The sequence below is a fragment of the Capra hircus genome, chromosome 10, assembly GCF_001704415.2.
Source record: "Capra hircus breed San Clemente chromosome 10, ASM170441v1, whole genome shotgun sequence".
Lineage (NCBI taxonomy): Eukaryota > Metazoa > Chordata > Mammalia > Artiodactyla > Bovidae > Capra > Capra hircus.
In genome coordinates this window covers 56727340-56747715 of record NC_030817.1, presented here as the reverse complement: position 1 = coordinate 56747715, position 20376 = coordinate 56727340, and the positions used below count along the sequence as shown (strand labels likewise).

Genomic DNA, 20376 nt, shown 5'->3' with positions numbered 1-20376 from the left:
GCAAAGATATTTACATACATTGCTTAATGTATGTAAATATATATTTGCAATGAATCGTATTTATTGTAGAATTTTATGTGAGATAAGTGCTTTATAACTTGTATGTATATCTTAGTGAAATGATTGCTTAAAAAAGTGCTAATTCTTAAAAGATGGGTTAACCCGTTTTTGTTTGTTCACCAGCACCAGCTCTCACCCGGCATCATTTCATTGTTTTGTCTAAGCAGGTTTAACTGCCCAATTGTATGCCCACCCTCCCTGTGACCCTTCTGCTGCAGGCCCTCTGGAGCTGGCTAACGCCCTGGCAGCCTGCTGCCTCTCCTCAAGGCTGTCCTCACAGCACAGGCAGTGGGCTGCTCAGCAGCTCGTGCGCACTCTTGCCGCACATGACCGCGACAACCAGACTGCCCCACAGACGCTTGCTGATATGGGAGGAGATCTCAGAAAATGCTCCTTTATCAAGTTGGAGGCGCATCAGAACAGAGTATGTATTTTAAGCCCCTAGTGTGTTGATCACCTTATGTAAGATACAGTAGTTTCTGCTGTTCTCCAGGAGCTTAAAGTTTAGATCATGGGGTGTGTATATGTGTGTCTCTCTTTCTCTGTCTCTCTCTCTCTCTCTTACGCACATACATGTGTGTGCTATATTATCAGTATTTGCTAGTTACCGACTCTCCTTTCTCTACATGTGTATGTTGTATGCTATATAATCTGATACAAATGGGAACATCAGATGGGGAATGAGAAGAAAACCAAAGGAATAACCTCACGAAAGATAAGAGCTTACATATGCAAGAGGAGAAGAAATTGACCCTACTGTTTTAATCTAACCCACTGGGCCCCTGAGCAGTGACAACGGAAGTTTAGGAAATGAAGACTGACCTCTACTTTACCAATTTCAAAATCATTTTTTAGTCTTGTAATTGGTTTTATAGAGCATATTGAATACTTCTGTTTTATTGGATTAAAAAACATTTTTTAATTAAACAAACATGTTTAGTTAAGATTGTGACAAGTCTAAGATAATTCAAATGAGTTTGGGCATAGTATTTTAAAGGTATATCTCATATAGGTGTATATTTACAAGCCAATTAGAAAGAATTAGACCATGCATATTATTTTATAACATGGACACTTTTACAGTTTCATGGTAGATTTATTTTTAATTTGATAGAACTCTTTCAAATTACAGAATCATTTGAGTTAAAACTTGCTCACATATTGCTGGACTTTTTATCTTTTCTAGGTAATGACTTGTGTTTGGTGTAATAGAAAAGGACTGTTGGCTACAAGTGGCAATGATGGCACCATCCGGGTGTGGAATGTCACCAAGAAGCAGTATTCACTGCAACAGACCTGTGTGTTCAACAGATTGTGAGTACTAATGTTAGCTCCCTTGGGTAACATTTAAAAATAGGAGAATCCTAAACATGCTTCATCTTGGTTGTGTTAGTATACTCAAATTGTGACTAAAGTTTTTTACAATTTTTTATTTCAGAACAGTTTCTAATGTGTTGTTTTTTGTTTTTTGCAAGATAATATTTAATTAATTAATCAATTTTTGGCCTCACTGGGTCTTCATTGCTGGGCGTGGGCTTTCTCTAGTTGTGGTGAGTAGGGGGTACACTCTAGTTGCAGTGCACGAGCTTCTCATTGTGGTGACTTCTCTCGTTGTGGAGCACAAGCTCTAGGCACAGGGGCTTCAGTATTTGCGTTGCACAAACTTAGCTGCCTCTCAGCATGTAGAATCTTCCCAGACCAGGGATCGAATCCCTGTCCCCTGCATTGGCAGATGGTCTCTCAACCACTGGACCACCAAGTCCTACTAAATAGTAACTTAGAAGATAAAAATACTGTCAATATCTGGACTTACTAGAATTAAATCAAGGTCTACTCTGCTAACATGTTCAATTCTACAAAACGGTAGGCTTATTTTCCATCATTCTTCAAGGATTATTTAGGAATTAAGAGTAATGATATTTCTTCTGTAGCACAGTGTAGTATCTTTTCTATTTTTATAGCTTAATATAGAACTTCCCTAGCTATTAGGCAAGCAAGAATCCATATGCCCTGAGTAATAATCATATGTATAAACCATGCAGAATCAGAATATCTTTGTTGACAAATTATGTAGTACATTAAATGATGAATTGTCTAAGTAATACTCTGTTGTAATTCTACAATTTTCACATTATGACAAACACTAGCAATTATGTGATTGTCAAATACTACTAGCCAAGCTTTTGAAATGTAAGAGTCTCTCTTTAAGTACTATCGTCTATATAAAACCCTTATTTTAAGATTCAGAGTTTAGTTTTCTTTTGGATGATGGATTAGAATTCCATACTTATCTGTTGTATTCTAGGGAAGGTGATGCTGAGGAAAGCCTAGGATCACCCAGTGATCCAAGTTTCTCACCTGTTTCCTGGAGTATCAGTGGCAAATACCTAGCTGGGGCTTTGGAAAAGATGGTGAATATCTGGCAAGTTAATGGTAAGAGTCACATAAATACTAGTAAACTACTGAAGGAACTCTTTCTCTTAACCTTCTAAGTTCAAACATTGGCTTCCCTTCACCTTGAATCTCACAGTCTGTTTACCAGCTGTGCAAATCTATGCATAGTATGATTTAAATTAAAGAAAGAGTGTTCGTTTCCTGACTTTCATTTCTGAGAGTATCAATTAACCTGGTAATTTTAAACTAAAAATTCCTTTTATATACGATTGAGCATTCAGTCTAGGATTAGAGAAGTAGCAATCACTACATTTCCAGCTATGTGTTCTTTTGAATCAGTTGAAATATTTCTGTTAATTTTGTCTCTTTCACAGGTACAAACTCTTGTTGATTTTTAATATATCTCTGGAAAATAAAAATTATTGTAATCTTCAGCTTACCAGTATTTTTGTTTGTTTTTGCTTAATTGAGAAATTGCTAGCCTTAACTATAGATGAATTTCATATGTTAATTTGGTTTTCAGTAATTATTAGGAAAATTAAGTGACATTTGTTTACTGATTATTTTCCTTTATTCTTTCTCATATAAAAGCTATCTCTTTTTGTTATTAATAGTTTCAGAAAAACTCGATTTGATAATCAAATGTAGTATATAAATGAAGGATCCAGCCTTGCAGTCTTATTCATTAGTAGGCTATTATGAAATTGGGAACTGCTTTGGGCATGCTGCGATTCATGGGGTTGCAAAGAGTCGGACGCAACTGAGTGACTGAACTGAACTGAACTTGAGTGTGTTAAATGCTACTTGTTTTTGTTATTACTCTTAAGAATTAAGTGACAACTAGTTAACATTTTTTCCTTCTCTAGGAGGAAAAGGGTTAGTAGATATTCAGCCTCACTGGGTGTCTGCTCTGGCTTGGCCAGAAGAGGGTCCATCTACAGCCTGGTCAGGAGAGTCTCCAGAATTGTTGTTGGTGGGACGGATGGATGGATCTCTAGGACTGATTGAAGTTGTTGATGTATCCACCATGCACCGTCGAGAATTGGAGCATTGCTATCGAAAGGATGGTAAATGATTAGACTTGTATCTGGTTGAGAGTGTTCCCTCTGATCAAATAGATATACTCTTTTGGCAAATGCTGAGTAAATATTACTTTTGGTTTTGTTTTCTAAATTGCCTAGTTGGTATTTCATTTTATCTAGCTGCTAAGTTGAAAGATAGTTGTCTATCAACTCCTACCACACATTACTGCCAAAATAAGACCTAAATTACTATTTATCTTTTATGTAAGTGTCTGAACACTTATAGTGCTCTCGAGGGCTCCCTAGAAAGTTGAGAATGTCCAAGAGGAAAAAAGATAATAACCATTGATGGAGTTGAAATTGTTAACTAATGTGTGAAATTAAGGAAATGAAAAAGGAGGAGGAGGGGAGGGATGTTCCTGATTGGAGAGTCATACTAGGAAGCCTTTCACTTATTTTCTCGCTCTCTTCATTTTGGATGGCTTGGCATCATACTGAACAGTTCTATTAGATGATTTGGGGGAGTAGGATATCTCAAAGATCCTAGTCCCAGCTTCTGTGGTACTCTTTTAACAGAATAGAATAGGTTTTTTGGTTTTGGGTTTTTTTTTTTTTTTTTAGATTTTTAAAATAGATAATACCATCATATGGCTCAAAATTTTTAGTTTAAAAAGATACAGTAGGAAATTCCCTGGCAGTCCAGTGGTTAGGACTCTGTACTTCCACTGGAGGGGACGCAGGTTTGATCCCTGTTCAGAGAACTAAGATCCCACATGCTACATGGCATGGCAAAAAAAGAAATAAAAAGGTATACAATGCAAAGCCTTTCTCACATTTACTCAACTCCCATGTCCCCATTGTACTCCCACAGAAACTGTTTTTTACTTCTTTTGTAGCCTTCTGGTGTTACATATACTAAAATAAATATGGATATAGATTGTTAGAATATAACATGTTTGATAGAATATGCAAACACACAGAATAGGCAATATTAAGCAAAAGAAAGGGTAGGTAATTTTTTACCTAAGAGTTGGATTATTTCACTTGTTAGTTTCATGGTAGATTGTGGTCCAAAAGGAGAGAGCCTAAAATGACTTAAAATCAGCAAGGGAATTCAATTTTTGTTTCAAAAGAATGAAAGATTAAAAATGAGATATTCTTTGTCACTTACAAATAACACCTTTAAAGTGGGTTGCATGAAATCCCTGCTCTAAGCCTACATTTTGTCTAAATGCATTAAAGAGATGTTTGTAAACTACTTCCGGTAGTTGTAGTGGTATATATTTGTTGCAAAATCTCTTTTAAAGTGAGACAATGACAAATAAGTCTCTCATTTTCTTCTTTAAATTTTTATTTTGTTTTTATCATGTTAGTGTCTGTAACTTGCATTGCTTGGTTCAGTGAAGACAGACCATTTGCAGTGGGATATTTTGATGGAAAATTATTATTGGGAACAAAGGAACCACTTGAGAAAGGAGGCATTGTTCTAATTGATGCACATAAGGTAAAGCATCTTTACCAAATGATTACTTTTTCTTATTTTATACTGTAGTATTGCTTGATACTAGTTTCTCAAAAAATGTTTTTTACCTCAGTCACTTGTGATTTAATATTCTGTTGTTATACTAAGTTTTTGGACCATGTATATAAATGGAGAAGTCTGTGTAAGAAAGCCATTGAGTTAAGAGATAAAACCGAAACAGTGAAATAGGATACCTTGGTCAGAGTACCTCCCAGTAATGCTAGAAATTCCATATATGAAGAATGATTCTGTTACCTTAAACAGAAGTTACCAGGTCAGAAGCTTATGGGGCCACTAATTAAGTAACATAAATTCATGAAGCCAGTGGTTGGAACGTGTGAAGGAGGGTAAAAAAGTCAGAAGAATAGAGCTTATTATACAGAGAGAAGTAAGTCAGAAAGAGAAAAACAAGTATTGCGTACTAGCACATATATACCCACTCCAGTGTTCTTGCCTGGAGAATCCCAGGGATGGGGGAGCCTGGTGGGCTGCTGCCTATGGGGTCGCACAGAGTTGAACATGACTGAAGTGACTTAGCAGCAGCAGCACATATATATGAAATCTAGAAAGATGGTACTGATGAACCAATTTGCTGAGTGGTAGTGGAGACACTAGACATTGAGAATAGACTTATCGACACAGCTGGTGGGAGAGGAAGGAGAGGGTGGGATGTATAGAGAGAGTAACATGGAAACGTACATTACCATATGTAAAATAGATAGCCAGTGGGAATTTGCTAATATGACTCAGGGAACTCAAATGAGGCTGGGGAACAAACTAGAGGGGTGGGATGGCAAGGGAGATGGGAGGGATGTTCAGGTGGGAGGGGCCATGGGTAAACTTATGGCCAATTCATGTTGATGTTTGGTAGAAACCAATACAATATTGTAAAGCAATTATCCTTCAATTAAAAATAAATTTAAAAATATCAGAAGAACCCAGTGAAGACAACCGTATAAACATAAAACATGTCCCACATTCTCATAGTATTAGCTATTTTTAGTGTAAGAGATTCTTCTTTAAAAAAAAACCCTCTCCTTTTTCATATTTTGATAATCAGTAGTCAATAAAAATAACTTTAATAATGGCAATGAAAGATAACATTTTCCTTCTGAATTAGAATTTCATAATTCATTCATCCAAGTAGCATTTATTGGGCTTTGACTGCAGCAAATATGTATAATGCAGCAAATATATATATTTTAATATATATATATATAAATGATGAGTGAGTTAGTGGTTGGAAATAATGTAATAGTATCTGATTTGCATAAAATGTCCATTTCAAAATAGTTGAGTGATAGAAATATGAAGAAATGAAGTGAAGTTGCTCAGTCGTGTCCGACTCTTTGCCTATGGACTATAGCCTATCAGGCTCCTCAATCCACGGAATTCTCCAGGCAAGAATACTGGAGTGGGTTGCCATTTCCTTCTCCAGGGGATCTTCCTGACCCAGGGATCAAACCTGGGATTCCCACATTAACAGACAGACGTTTTACCATCTGAGCCACCAGGGAAGTGATAGAAGTATAGGTCATAAATTACTAAGTTTTAAGTGTTTGTAAAGCAAGCATTACTATGATATTTTTCTCCCTCTACCATTTTAAGGATACTCTTATTAGTATGAAGTGGGACCCAACGGGTCATATTCTTATGACATGTGCCAAAGAAGAAAATGTGAAACTCTGGGGACCAATTTCAGGATGCTGGCGCTGTCTGCATTCACTCTGCCATCCATCTATTGTAAATGGCATTGCTTGGTGCAGCCTTCCAGGGAAAGGATCCAAGTTGCATTTACTGATGGCCACGTATGTTATAAATTTGTGTGTGTGTGTGTCTTAATCTTTATATTAGTGTAGGCTGTTACTTGCATTTTAAGTGTGGCTTCTCAAGAATTTTAAACTGTTTATTACCGGTTATTATTCTTAAAATGTATAATACCATAAGATCACCTTAGAGAAATAAAGAACAGTTTTCCAATGTGAAGCTTCAGCTGTGCAATCCAAAGATATGCCATCTTCTTTACCCCATGTAATATTGGTAAAAACATGGGTCCTACTTGTATTTCTTATGAAATTACAGCATACCTACCACAAATAAATTTTTAAAATATATTGTAGTAGTTCTGTCAGGTCTTAATTGATTGCTGTTTGAAAATATTTTTATTTCTACATATTGACATGGTTTGGTTTTATGTGATCAAATTTTTCAAGTGGCTGTCAGAGTGGCTTAGTATGTGTTTGGCGTATTCCCCAAGATACCACACAGACCAGTGTGACCAGTTCAGAAGGATGGTGGGACCAGGAATCAAGTTGCCAGGTAAGTGTTCTACTGTTTTTTCAAGACTTTATCTGAAACCTTAGATAGTATATGTTATCAAATAGTCCTCCTATTGGTATCTCAAATGTCAAGAATAGTTAGGGAAATGTGAATAATTGTCATATTTTGTGTGCTTTTTGAATTAGCTTTCTTTATTATTATTTTTTGTAAGTCAGAGATACCATAATTACTTGTTATGGGGAGATACTCAGTAAATATCAAGTGGTGATCATTTATGGTATATAATCGACACTACCAATAGGTGAGTCCCAAGTTAAAGGTTTTTGGTACAGTGAAGTAGGAACACCACAGGAGCACTCCTATCCGAAGTATCTCCTACTGAAACCAGAATTCCATCTATAGAACCATTCCTTTACATTAAACAGAGGTTAAAAATTAGACTAGACAGGAAATTTCCTGGTGGTCCAGTGGTTAGGACTTGGCACTTTCACTACTAGGAAGAAACTACCACAGGAGCAGAGGTAGGAGCACTTGAGATAAATCTGATTTGCCCTCTCTGCTAAAAAGTAGCCCTTTGGACAGGGCTTAGCTATCTCATTGCTAAAACCTGCAGAGCAAACATGAGATTAAGTTGAGGTTCAATACCATGTGACAGACAGAACCATAACAGAAAAAGGAACCTGTTTGTATAGCACCAGCATGTGCAGTTCACAAATGTTAGAGGCAAAAAATGAAAATTACATAAAGCAAAATTTGAAAATTAAAACACTCATTAAAAAGTAGAAGTGGCCTTCCCTGGTGTTCCAGTGGTTACGACTCTGCACTTCCATTGCAGGGGATGGGGCTTGATCCTTGGTCAGGGAACTAAGATCCCACATGTTTCATGGCAGTGCCCCACCCCCCCCACCCCTGCAAAAGGTAAAAGTTAGAATTTTTCCTATTTCTGAGGGATAATTGAAACAAATGTAGTCTGTTTGAAGAGTAGGGAACTAGATTACAAGTACAACAGAAAAAAGATGAAATAGCATCAGTGAAGGAGAACCAGATTCGTATCTTATTATTTTCTCTCAGGCTAACCCTTATGAGAAAGTTGTCCTTCCCTCTTCCCAACTTTATACTGAAATATAAAATTTCCAAGAATGAATTATAAATTGTTTTAATTTCAATATTTATTAAAAATAAAAATTAATTGCAGGATGGATATAGGAAATCAGTTGGAGCCAAGTGTGTTTATCAATTGCGAGGACACATCACCCCTGTCCGGACCGTTGCCTTTAGTTCTGATGGGTTGGCCCTGGTGTCTGGTGGATTAGGTGGCCTTATGAACATTTGGTCTTTAAGGGTAAGAATATAGATGTTATTTTCATCTTCAGAAATGTTTTTATATTAATTTATATACAGTAAAAGTTAACCAATCTTAGGAATATTTTGTGTAATAATATCTTGAATATTGAAGAAACCCTTTTCAGAATTCTCTGCCCTTTAATTTTTCTTAGTGATGTATTTTAAAAGTTCTTTAAAAAAGGCCCTAGAAAATTGGATAGTAATATGCAGTTGGACATTGCCAAATTTAGCTAAATGTAGGTTTTAGAATAAGTTTTTGTGAATGTTAAGTATAAATTGAAAATGTAAGTAATGGCTAACCAGTTAAGGAGTGTGTATTGGTGAATGCATTTCATTTTAGGATGGCTCTGTCTTGCAAACTGTTGTGATTGGCTCTGGAGCTATTCAGACCACAGTGTGGATTCCAGATGTTGGGGTGGCTGCTTGCTCAAATAGATCAAAGGTAATTTTATAATTAAATCATAAGTTGTTAACCTCTAAGGTATCTTTGAAATTGTAGTCCAAGAATCCCACTTTACAGAGAAGAAAACTGATATCCAAAGAGATTATTACTTGCCCAAGATAATGCAAGTATCTAGTGGCAGAAGGAAAACTAGAACCTAGTACTCTTCTATACACTATACTTTGGGGGAAATGCTTAATTATTGAATGACTTTCCACTGGAAGTTATAAAGAGAACTTTTTACTTTCTGCCATGATTTTTGAGATAGAACTAAATTATCTTAAAATAATTTTCCCTAAAAAGAAGGACCACCTCATAAACCTTTCACTCAAGTATTCAGAATAGATCTTGGCTTTCAAATTTAATGTTCTAGTAAAAAATACTAGCCCTCTTCTGTGAAATAATTTTGTGATGACATTATCTCTTACAGTCCATGGGGTCTCAAAGAGTCGGACACAACTGAGCGACTTCACTTTCACTTTATCTCTTACAATATTGCTTTTCATACCCCTAATGGGTAGTGCCAATATCCTGCTTTGGTTTACATTTTATGTGGTTAAGTAATATTAAAATAGAGCTATAAACATGCATGAACAGTCCTACTAGATGTAAAATGTAGACTCGGACCATAGATAGTAGTGGACTGCATAGAATAAACCATAGGGCCATAGGGCAGTGCTGCTTCTCCTGTAGATGTGTGTCAGTCAGCAGAGTACTGCTTCCTCTAGTATCCCTTTGATCATGTCAGACTGTTAGAATATACTGGATGATTTTCCTAGAAGTCCTATGAAATAGCAAATAATTAATGTCTCTTTAAGAAGAATCAGCTAATCCAAGGTAGTTCACAAATTTTATAGTTATTTCTTATTCACTTGTTTTCCTAGAGAAAATTTAGGATATTTTGAAGTTCCTAGGCATTGAAAGTATAGCAAAAAATGTCTAAAAGGCAAAAGTATTTAATGCAGTTATTGGAAGGAATTTCTCATATATAAATGGTGGTGGAATTGTCTCTTTTATTTAAACAAATATCATGTGGCATGGTTTCTTTTTCATCAGGATGTTTTGGTCGTGAATTGTACAGCAGAATGGATTGCTGCCAATCATGTTTTAGCAACCTGTAGGACAGCACTGAAACAACAAGGTATTCTGGGATTAAACATGGCTCCCTGCATGAGAGCATTTCTGGAGCGGCTACCCATGATGCTTCAGGAGCAGTATGCATATGAAAAGGTAACTGATTACAGTCACTGTTGCAGATATACAGATGACTGGTGCTTTGGAATTTGAACTGTAGCTTTGAATTTATCCCTTAAAAGTATGAGATCTGAGTAAAATAAGCAGGACTATTTGGGCAGAAGCAAATGAAAAAAAGTCATGCCTAAAATTGTTGTTCAGTAATCCTAAACCTGCTTTTACTTTATTTTAGTGGGAGTAAAATTTTTAAATAACCCTCAGATTTGTATAGTGCTTCTGTCATTCTTTTTCAGATTATTTGTTCATTCAAAACCTCTTGAAACCCCTGTACTTCAGAGTACATTATCTTCCCTTTTCTAACCCAAATATCTATTTTTGTGTAGCTTTGCTATCCCAAAGTTGGGAGGTGGAGTGGATATGGGCATCAGAGTGAATATCCTGTCTGCTTAATCAGGTGAATCTTTGTGGAAAGTTTAGTGGAAGAGCTAAGGTTGAACTAAATAAGTAAGGTCGTTAAATACTAGAATGGGAAATATGGAGTTTGGACTTGGTGCCCAGGTCATGATCCTGTGTAACCTGTCTTCCAGCCCTCAGTAGTCACAGCATGCTGCTCTGAAGCAAAGTTCTTTGGGGTTTTTTCCTTTTTGTTTGTTTGTTGCTGTGCTATACTGATCAGCTGTTACCATACCCAGTTAATTTCAATGAGGTTTGCCAAGGTTTTCTTTTCTGAATCACTCAGTCACTCACAAAGTTGCTCTAGTACATCTAGGGAGGACCATGGAAGAAGACTGTCTTTGGCGGCTACCAGGGTTCTTTCGGTAAAGGCGGAAATGTGAGAGGGTGCAGGTCTCCGTGGTTCAATTTTCTGCCCTATTTTTGCTATTGTGAACTAACAACAAAAAACTGTAAAACTGTAATGAAAATATGCTAAATGCAGTGTAGTGTCTTGGATTGAATCTTGGAGCAGAGAAAGAACATTAATGGGAAGCACCATGAAGTTCTATGGTTTAATTATTATTGTAACCAATGTTAATTTCTTAGTTTTAATTAATGTACCATGGTTATATAAGATGTTAACATTAGAGGTGATTGGGGTTTTATAGGTGATTGGGGTTTTATAGGAATTCACTGCACTAATCTCTGTAACTCTCTATGTGCCTAAAATTATTTCTAAGTAAAAAGCTTAAAAAAGAACCAGTAAAGTTAAAATATGACTACAGGCTTTCAGAATGCAGTAGGCTAATTTATAATATTTGGCAGAGGCCCTTCAGCATCGTATCCTTGCCTTTCTCTTAGCCTCATGTGGTTTGTGGAGACCAGCTTGTTCACAGCCCCTATATGCAGTGTCTGGCCTCCCTTGCGGTGGGACTTCATCTGGATCAGCTGCTGTGTAATCCGCCAGTGCCCCCACACCACCAGCACTGCCTCCCTGACCCTGCATCCTGGAATCCAAATGAGTGGGCCTGGCTAGAGTGTTTCTCCACCACCATAAAAGCTGCTGAAGCCCTGACCAACGGAGCACAGTTCCCAGAGTCTTTCACTGTTCCCGATCTGGAGCCTGTTCCAGAGGATGAGCTTGTACTCCTGATGGTAAGTGTAGTATGAGCTACCACTGTATGTAACTGAGATTGTGTTACATGGATGTTTAACAAATAGCAGACCAACAGGAAGTATTTGCTGGCTTGAATAGAGCAAGAAGCGCACCCTTAGATAAACTCAAAATATTTCACTTTCAGATAGTCACATTCAGTCTGATAAAAGGTTTCTATGGTGACAGGGATTGATTATGAGAATTGTGGAGTTTGTATAAACTTGCTGGTTTTCAAAAACATCGTCTCATATTTTCTCGTTTTCTTGTTCTTAGGTATCTTGTTAGTATACATACATATTTGTAAATATATTTTAGCATCTTTTCCTGGCCATCTTTTTAGATTTATTCCACATATAGATTCTAAATTATTTAACACTTCAAACATGTTTAATAGAATATAAGAAGGCATTTTAGTTGTCATTTCTTTCTGATTGTATTTGAGAGTGTCTAGATACCAAACTGTGATAGAGATAAAATGCCTGGGTAGATAGTGCAGGCCAGCAGTTGATCTAACAACCCCCTTACCTAATTAAGATTTATATAAACAAACATTTGAATATATAAATACACATACAATGTAAATTATTGTATGTTGTTCATAAATTCAAATATATATTCACATATTTGAATATATTCATTTATTGAATATTTATTCATTGATAAATGAATTTATCAGTTCATTATTGAATATATTCATATATTTATAAATGTGAATTGAAGAAAATGAGCAAACTCCGGGAGATGGGATGGTAAAGGACAAGGAAGCCTGGCGTGCTGCAGTCCATGGGATCGCAAAGAGTAGGACACGACTAAGTGACTAAACAACAAGAACAATCTAAATATAGATTATTTTAGTCAGGAAGTATTCTTCTGAGCTCATTTCTCTCAAGTATGTCATATGTAGATGAGGAAAATGAAGCCTAGCAAGATGAAGTGACCTGCCCACAACTGTTCGAGTTCACAGGGGTGGTGGCTCCTGCAAATGACCTTGTACCTGTGGGTGCTCAGAAGTGATTAGCTTTGAATCTCCAATGTGTTAGTGATAGTTGATACTAAAAGTGTTTATCACCTTAGTGCAGTTCAGTCGCTCAGTCATAAGCGAGTCTTTGCGACCCCATGAACCACAGCACGCCAGGCCTCCCTGTCCATCACCAACTCCCAGAGTTTACCCAAACTCACGTCCATCAAGTCGGTGATGCCATCCAACCATCTTATCCTCTGTCGTCCCCTTCTCTTCCTGCCCTCAATCTTTTACCCCATCAGGGTCTTTTCCAATGAGTCAGATCTTCACGTCAGGTGGCCAGAGTATTGGAGTTTCAGCTTCAACATCAGTCCATCCAATGAACACCCAGGACTGATCTCCTTTAGGGTGGACTAGTTGGATTTTCTTGCAGTCCAAGGGACTCTCAAGAGTCTTCTCAAGAGTCCTTTCTCAAGACTGTCAAAGAGTCTTCTTTGAACTTCTCCACAGTTCAAAAGCATCAATTCTTCAGTGCTCAGCTTCCTTTACAGTCCAACTCTCACATCCATACATGACTACTGGAAAAGCCATAGCCTTGACTAGACAGATCTTTGTTGACAAAGTAATGTCTCTGCTTTTTAATATGCTGTCTAGGTTGATCATAACTTTTCTTCCAAGCAGTAAGCGTCTTTTAATTTTATGGCTGCAGTCACCATCTGCAGTAATTTTGGAGCCCCCAAAAATAAAGTCAGCACTGTTTCCACTGTTTCCCCATCTGTTTGCCATGACGTGGTGGGACCGGATGCCATGATCTTCGTTTTCTGAATGTTGAGCTTTAAGCCAACTTTTTCACTTTCCTCTTTCGCTTTCATCAAGAGGCTCTTTAGTTCTTCAGTTCAGTTCAGTTCAGTTGCTCAGTCGTGTCCAACTCTTTGCGACCCCACGAACCGCAGCACGCCAGGCCTCCCTGTCCATCACCAACTCCTGGAGTCCATCCAGATCCATATCCATCGAGTCGGTGATGCCATCCAACCATCTCATCCTCTGTCGTCCCTTCTCCTCCTGCTCTCAATCTTTCTCAGCATCAGGGTCTTTTCCAGTGAGCCAGCTCTTTGCATCAGGTGGCCAAAGTATTGGAGTTTCAGCTTCAAAATCAGTCCTCCCAATGAACACCCAGGACTGATCTCCTTTAGGATGGACTGATTGAATCTCCTTGCAGTCCAAGGGACTCTCAAGAGTCTTCTCCAACACCATAGTTCAAAAGCATCAATTCTTCGGTGCTCAGCTTTCTTTATAGTCCAACTCTCACATCTCTACATGACTACTGGAAAAACCATAGCCTTGACTAGACAGACCTTTGTTGACAAAGTAATGTCTCTGCTTTTTAATAAGCTATCTAGGTTGGTCATAACTTTCCTTCCAAGGAGTAAGCGTCTTTTAATCTCATCGCTGCGGTCACCATCTGCAGTGATTTTAGAGCCCAGAAAAATAAAGCCAGCCACTGTTTCCACTGTTTCCCCATCTATTTCCCATGAAGTGATGGGACTGGATGCCATGATCTTCGTTTTCTGAATGTTGAGCTTTAAGCTAACTTTTTCACTCTCCTCTTTCACTTTCATCAAGAGGCTCTTTAGTTCCTCTTCACTTTCTGCCATAAGGGTGGGGTCATCTCCATATCTGAGATGATTGATATTTCTCTCAGCAATCTTGATTCCAGCTTATGCTTCTTCCAGCCCAGCGTTTCTCATGATGTACTCTGCATAGAAGTTAAATAAGCAGGGTGACAATATACAGCCTTGACATATTCCTTTTCCTATTTGGAATCAGTCTGTTGTTCCATGTCCAGTTCTAACTGTTGCTTCCTGACCTGCATACAGATTTCTCAGGAGGCACGTCAGGTGGTCTGGTATTCCCATGTCTTTAAGAATTTTCCACAATTTATTGTGATCCACAGTCAAAGGCTTTGGCATAGTCAATAAAGCAGAAATAGATGTTTTTCTGGAACTCTTGCTTTTTTGATGATCCAGCGGATGTTGGCAACTTGATCTCTGGTTCCTCTGCCATTTCTAAAACCAGCTTGAACATCTGGAAGTTCACAGCTCTTATATTGCTGAAGCTTGACTTGGAGAATTTGGAGCATTACTTTACTAACATGTGAAATGAGTGCAGTTGTGCGGTAGTTTGAGCATTCTTTGGCATTGCCTCTTTTTGACATTGGAATGAAAATTGACCTTTTCCAGTAGTTTTCCAAATTTGCTGACATATTGAGTGCAGCACTTTCACAGCATCATCTTTCAGGATTTGAACTAGCTCAACTGGAATTCCATTACCTCCACTAGCTTTGTTTGTAGTGATGCTTCCTAAGGCCCACTTGACTTCACATTTCAGAATGTCTGGCTCTAGGTGAGTGATCACACCATTGTGATTATCTGGGTCATGAAGATCTTTTTTGTGCAATTCTGTGTATTCTTGCCACCTCTTCTTACTATCTTCTGTTTCTGTTAGGTCCATACCATTTCTGTCCTTTATTGAGCCCATCTTTGCATGAAATGTTCCCTTGGTATCTCTGATTTTCTTGAAGAGATCTCTAGTCTTTTCCATTCTGTTGTTTTCCTCTATTTCCTTGCATTGATCGCTGAGGAAGACTTTCTTATCTGTCCTTGCTATTCTTTGGAACTCTACATTCAAATGGGAATCTCTTTCCTTTTCTCCTTGGCTTTTTGCTTCTCTTCTTTTCACAGCTACTTGTAAGGCCTCCTCAGACAGCCATTTTGCTTTTTTGCATTTCTTTTTCTTGGGGCTGGTCTCAACCCCTGTTTCCTATACAATGTCACGAACCTCTGTCCATAGTTCATCAGGCACTCTATAAGATCTTGTACCTTAAATCTATTCCTCACTTCCACTGTATAATCGTAAGGGATTTGATTAGGTCATACCTGAATGGTCTAGTGGTTTTCCCTACTTTCTTCAATTTAAGTCTGAATTTAGCAATGAGTTCATGATCTAAGCCACAGTCAGCTCCCAGTCTTGTTTTTGCTGACTGTATAGAGCTTCTCCATCTTAGGCTGCAAAGAATATAATCAATCTGATTTCGGTATTGGCCATCTGGTGATGTCCATGTGTAGAGTCTTCTCTTGTGTTGTTGGAAGAGGGTGTTTGCTATGACCAGTGCGTTCTCTTGGCAAAATTCTGTTAGCCTTTGTCCTGCTTCATTCTGTACTCCAAGGCCAAATTTGCTTGTTATCCAGGTGTTTCTTAACTTCCTACTTTTGCACTCCAGTCCCCTGTAATGAAAAGGACATCTTTTTTGGGTGTTAGTTCTAAAAGGTCTTGTAGGTCTTCATAGAACCATTCAACTTCAGCTTCTTCAGCGTTGCTAGTCGGGGCATAGGCTTGGATTACCGTGATACTGAATGGTTTGGCTTGGACGAACAGAGATCACTCTGTCGTTTTTGAGATTGCATCCAAGTACTGCATTTCAGACTCTTTTGTTGACTGTGATGGCTACTCCATTTCTTTTAAGGGATTCCTGCCTATAGTATTAGATATAATGGTCATCTGAGTTAAATTCACCCATTCCAGTCCATTTTAGGGAAATACTAACAATGCATAAAAATCAAGTTTGGCATGATTGTAAAACTGCTCTTAATTTCTCATAATATTACCAAATTCTTTTTTTTTTTTTTTTGAAAGAAAACTTAGTTGTTAGTTAAGAAAAAATGAATCTTTTGCAAAAAATTTTCTCAAAAAATGGCCTGGGAAAAAGGAGGGCTGCATTTTGGTCTTCTTCCTGCTTGTAACTGAATATGTGATCTTGGGCTTCTCCTTTTCTCTTAAAAAAAAAATTAATTTGATCATTTTTAAGACTTCTTAAAAAAAGATAAATATTGATTAAGCAAAGTTGATCCTGATGTTTGCCCTGTCTTACAGGATAACAGTAAATGGATTAATGGCATGGATGAACAAATTATGTCTTGGGCAACTTCCAGACCTGAGGTCAGTAAAGAGGACAATAACTTTATGGTGGTTCTTAGTAAATCTTCTGGTTCTAAATGCTTATGTGTTTATACCCTGGTGTCCCCCATAGCAGCTTCTATACACTTAGTACCCAGTAGATGCTTATTTGAATGAATTAACAAATCATATTTTGATTTGTTTGTGGTTTTCTAGGACTGGCACTTGGGAGGTAAATGTGATGTCTACTTGTGGGGTGCTGGCAGGCATGGACAGCTGGCAGAAGCTGGAAGAAACGTAATGGTACCTGCAGCAGCTCCCTCATTCTCACAGGCCCAACAGGTAACTAGGAGGGTAAAGAATTGGAGAACTGACAGTTCTGATTCCCTTAAGTTCAGTAGCTTACTTGGGATAGTTTGTCCACTGCATAATCTATTGTGAGGAACCCAACAAAGTCATGATATAAAGCTTCTAAATAAAAGTTTTATAGAGTTTTTATAAGACTTAAGTTTTGTTAATATTCCGAAATTTTTCTTGTTTTCAAGTATAATTAAGTAACATCATGATGCTTTAAGCCTGCCCAGTAGATATTTATAGATGTTAAGATATAGCTGATTATCAGTTCTCTCTTTGGGGTCATTAACTTGTTGGTATCTTTAGCCAGATTTCATTGATACCCCTCCTCTCTTCTAATAATTGTGGTACTAAATCTCCAAACTCTTCTTAAGACTCCTGCTTTCACTTCTGTTCTTCTCTACCTCAGTAAGCCCCAAGATGCACTACTTTTTTTTGCAGATATCCCCTCCAGTTTATGTTTCTTGGTAGCCTCCAGCCAATCTTTACTGTTTTCCCATCACTGTTTCCTTTTTCTTCTTTTTATCTATTTTCTTCTTAAACTCTGCACAACTGACTGAAAGCTCTGTAGATAACATGTTTCTAAACTATCTTAAATCATCAGATGAGCCTCATACATCTTTTAGTTAAGTAAGCAGTTTTATAATCATCAAGGGCTTATAGGAATCCCATAATTATGTCAACTCTTCCACTTTAGTGAAAGGATGAAAGAACTGATAAAGGTATCCTAGGTATACATGGAATCATTTTAAATGTTTGCATGTTAAAGCTATGTAATAGAATATAATATATGTAACTTTGTGTTTTGATACTAGGTCATATGCGGTCAAAATTGTACCTTTGTCATCCAGGCCAATGGCACAGTGTTGGCTTGTGGGGAAGGAAGTTATGGCAGATTAGGACAAGGAAATTCAGATGACCTTCATGTGCTGACAGTCATTTCAGCCTTACAAGGTAAAATTATCCTCAGTTAAAAGCAGATCAGAAACTGTGGCCTGTTTGTAGGAATGTTTGTTTATTACATTGCAACTCACCCAAACCTTTGCTAAATAAAGTCATGTAGGGTTTTCACCTATATTTATGTTCTTGTTTAGGCATGCACAACCTTAATTTTCCATATTTTAAGTTGTATTATTTTACAAGTTGTCATAGCATTGCTAGAATTCAATGATATAAATTGCTGGTTAATACTCACTGAAGATTGTAAACAAATTCTTTAAAATTGCAAAGTTGTAATTTGGTAACTATTACTAGCAGTAATAGGGCTTCCCAGGTGGCTCAGTAGTAAAGAATCCACCTGCCAATGCAGAAGACACAGGAGACATGGGTTCCATCCCTGAGTCGGGAAGATCCCCTAAAGGAAGAAACGGCAACCCACTCCAGTATTCTTGCCTGGAAAATTCTATGGATAGAAGAGCCTGGCGGGCTACAGTCCATGGGGTTGCAAAGAGTCAGACACCACTGAGCAACTGAGCACACATGCAATAGCAATAGTAATCAGGCATGTGCTTCATTAACAATAAACATAAATTTACATAGAAATGTGTATATGTACTAAAGCCTTTGAAAGGGCATCTCCCAGAGTACTCTGTAACTTGGAGAAAAAATATCTCTGGAAAAAGCACTGCAGGGGGCCTCTGGCTTGTTTCTTAAGTTAACTTTTACTGGCTCTAAAGTCAATATACAAAGCAAATGGAGTTTTTTAAGTGAAAGCATTTAAGTAACATAAGTTCATAATGAATTCTTGAATAGCTCTAAGTTCTCTTCCTTCAGATCTAAGTGTAAAGAGCACAACATTGGGGATGGGAGGGCTTGGTTCCTGTTCAGTTCTACTACATTCTGCCTCTGGTGCCTTGCATCAGCTACTAGACCTCTTTGTGACTCAGTTTCCCTAGTTGTACAAGTGGTGATGATAATATCTGCCTCATAGGCTCTGTGTGAAAATAGAAAATGAACGATCCATGTAAAGCACTTACAGGAGTGACTAGAACATGGTCCTTAGTGACTGGAATTGCTCCTATCACCCTTCTTCTGTTCCTTATCATCATCATCATTTTATGTTACTGCTCCCAAATTTCTAGTTTATGGCTACAATTTAGATTTAAAATTAAAGATATTCTTCTTTATTTCTGTAGTACTGTTGTGGTATTTTTTTTATTCTATGAGACTGCTTTGTAGTGGTTTCAACTAAAGAGGGAACTTTTACCACCCAGTGACTTTTGTTGCATTTCTGCTCTGTTGCAGGCTTTGTGGTGACCCAGCTGGTGACTTCCTGTGGGTCTGATGGGCACTCAATGGCCCTGACTGAGAGTGGTGAGGTCTTTAGCTGGGGAGATGGTGATTATGGCAAACTCGGCCATGGGAACAGCGACAGGCAGCGACGGCCCAGGCAGATCGAGGCCTTACAAGGAGAAGAAGTGGTGCAGGTCGGGCAGGATATGGAGAAGTTTATCTTTGAATGTAAACATACTGGGTTTAGTTCTCAAGATTGGGTAATGAAAAAACAGTAGTAAAAACATATTACCCCATCATAAAAGATCCAATGTTTTTGGTGGTTCACAGTCATTCTTGAGTGTCTCAGGGGTTTAAGTGGGTTTTGGTATTAGAATGGACTCTTATTCCTCTAGACAACTGGTTGATCTAGGCCAGGGTGCTTCAGGTCTTTGTAAAAGGTGAGGTTTAACTCCTGTGCCACAGTTCTTGATCTACTACTAAATGGAAATCTTTACTTTCAACCTGTCATTCTTATTACAAAGGTTGAGTTTGTATACTTTTCTCTGGAAAATCAATTAGCAAGCTAAAATAGTGTTGTCAAATTGCATAGTACCTTAGAGTTTACAGGGATTCCCTGGTGGCTCAGAGGATAAAGCATCTGCCTGCAATGCAGGAGACCCGGGTTCGATCCCTGGGTTGGGAAGATCCCCTGAAGAAGGAAATGGCAACCCACTCTAGTATTCTTGCCTGGAGAATCCCATGGACAGAGGAACCTGGCGGGCTACAGTCCACAGGGTCGCAAAGAGTCGGACACAACTGAGTGACTTCACTTTCTTTAGAGTTTGCAAAAAATTTCCCCATTCATTAACTCATATAGTCTAGGTCATCTCTACAGCTGAAGAGCAGCAACAGTTCTTCCAAGGTGTGCTGTTTATCTTGGTTTTTCTGAAGATGATGAGTAGATCAGACTTGCAGGAGCAGGAGGGTCACTTGGGTGGAAAGGACATACTGGTCTTGAAGATCCTGAGTTGCCAGTGAAGTTTA

The 20376-nt window shown here is 38.0% G+C and overlaps 1 protein-coding gene across 8 annotated transcripts in view; it reads left to right on the top strand.

Moving 5' to 3' along the window:
- Window positions 1-20376, top strand: part of HERC1 (HECT and RLD domain containing E3 ubiquitin protein ligase family member 1) — a 208938-nt gene that overhangs the window by 170218 nt on the left and 18344 nt on the right. For 6 of the 8 annotated variants that reach the window (XM_018054328.1, XM_018054326.1, XM_018054325.1 and 3 more), the window contains exons 51-65: window positions 228-484; window positions 1247-1374; window positions 2366-2493; window positions 3321-3521; window positions 4850-4980; window positions 6607-6806; window positions 7212-7317; window positions 8474-8620; window positions 8963-9064; window positions 10121-10294; window positions 11555-11848; window positions 16741-16806; window positions 16981-17106; window positions 17934-18072; window positions 19363-19544. In XM_018054328.1, coding sequence (XP_017909817.1) covers window positions 228-484; window positions 1247-1374; window positions 2366-2493; window positions 3321-3521; window positions 4850-4980; window positions 6607-6806; window positions 7212-7317; window positions 8474-8620; window positions 8963-9064; window positions 10121-10294; window positions 11555-11848; window positions 16741-16806; window positions 16981-17106; window positions 17934-18072; window positions 19363-19544 — 2381 coding nt within the window. The remainder of the gene's footprint in view (window positions 1-227; window positions 485-1246; window positions 1375-2365; window positions 2494-3320; window positions 3522-4849; window positions 4981-6606; window positions 6807-7211; window positions 7318-8473; window positions 8621-8962; window positions 9065-10120; window positions 10295-11554; window positions 11849-16740; window positions 16807-16980; window positions 17107-17933; window positions 18073-19362; window positions 19545-20376) is intronic. The other 2 variants (XM_018054329.1, XM_018054330.1) reach the window with 1 other exon arrangement.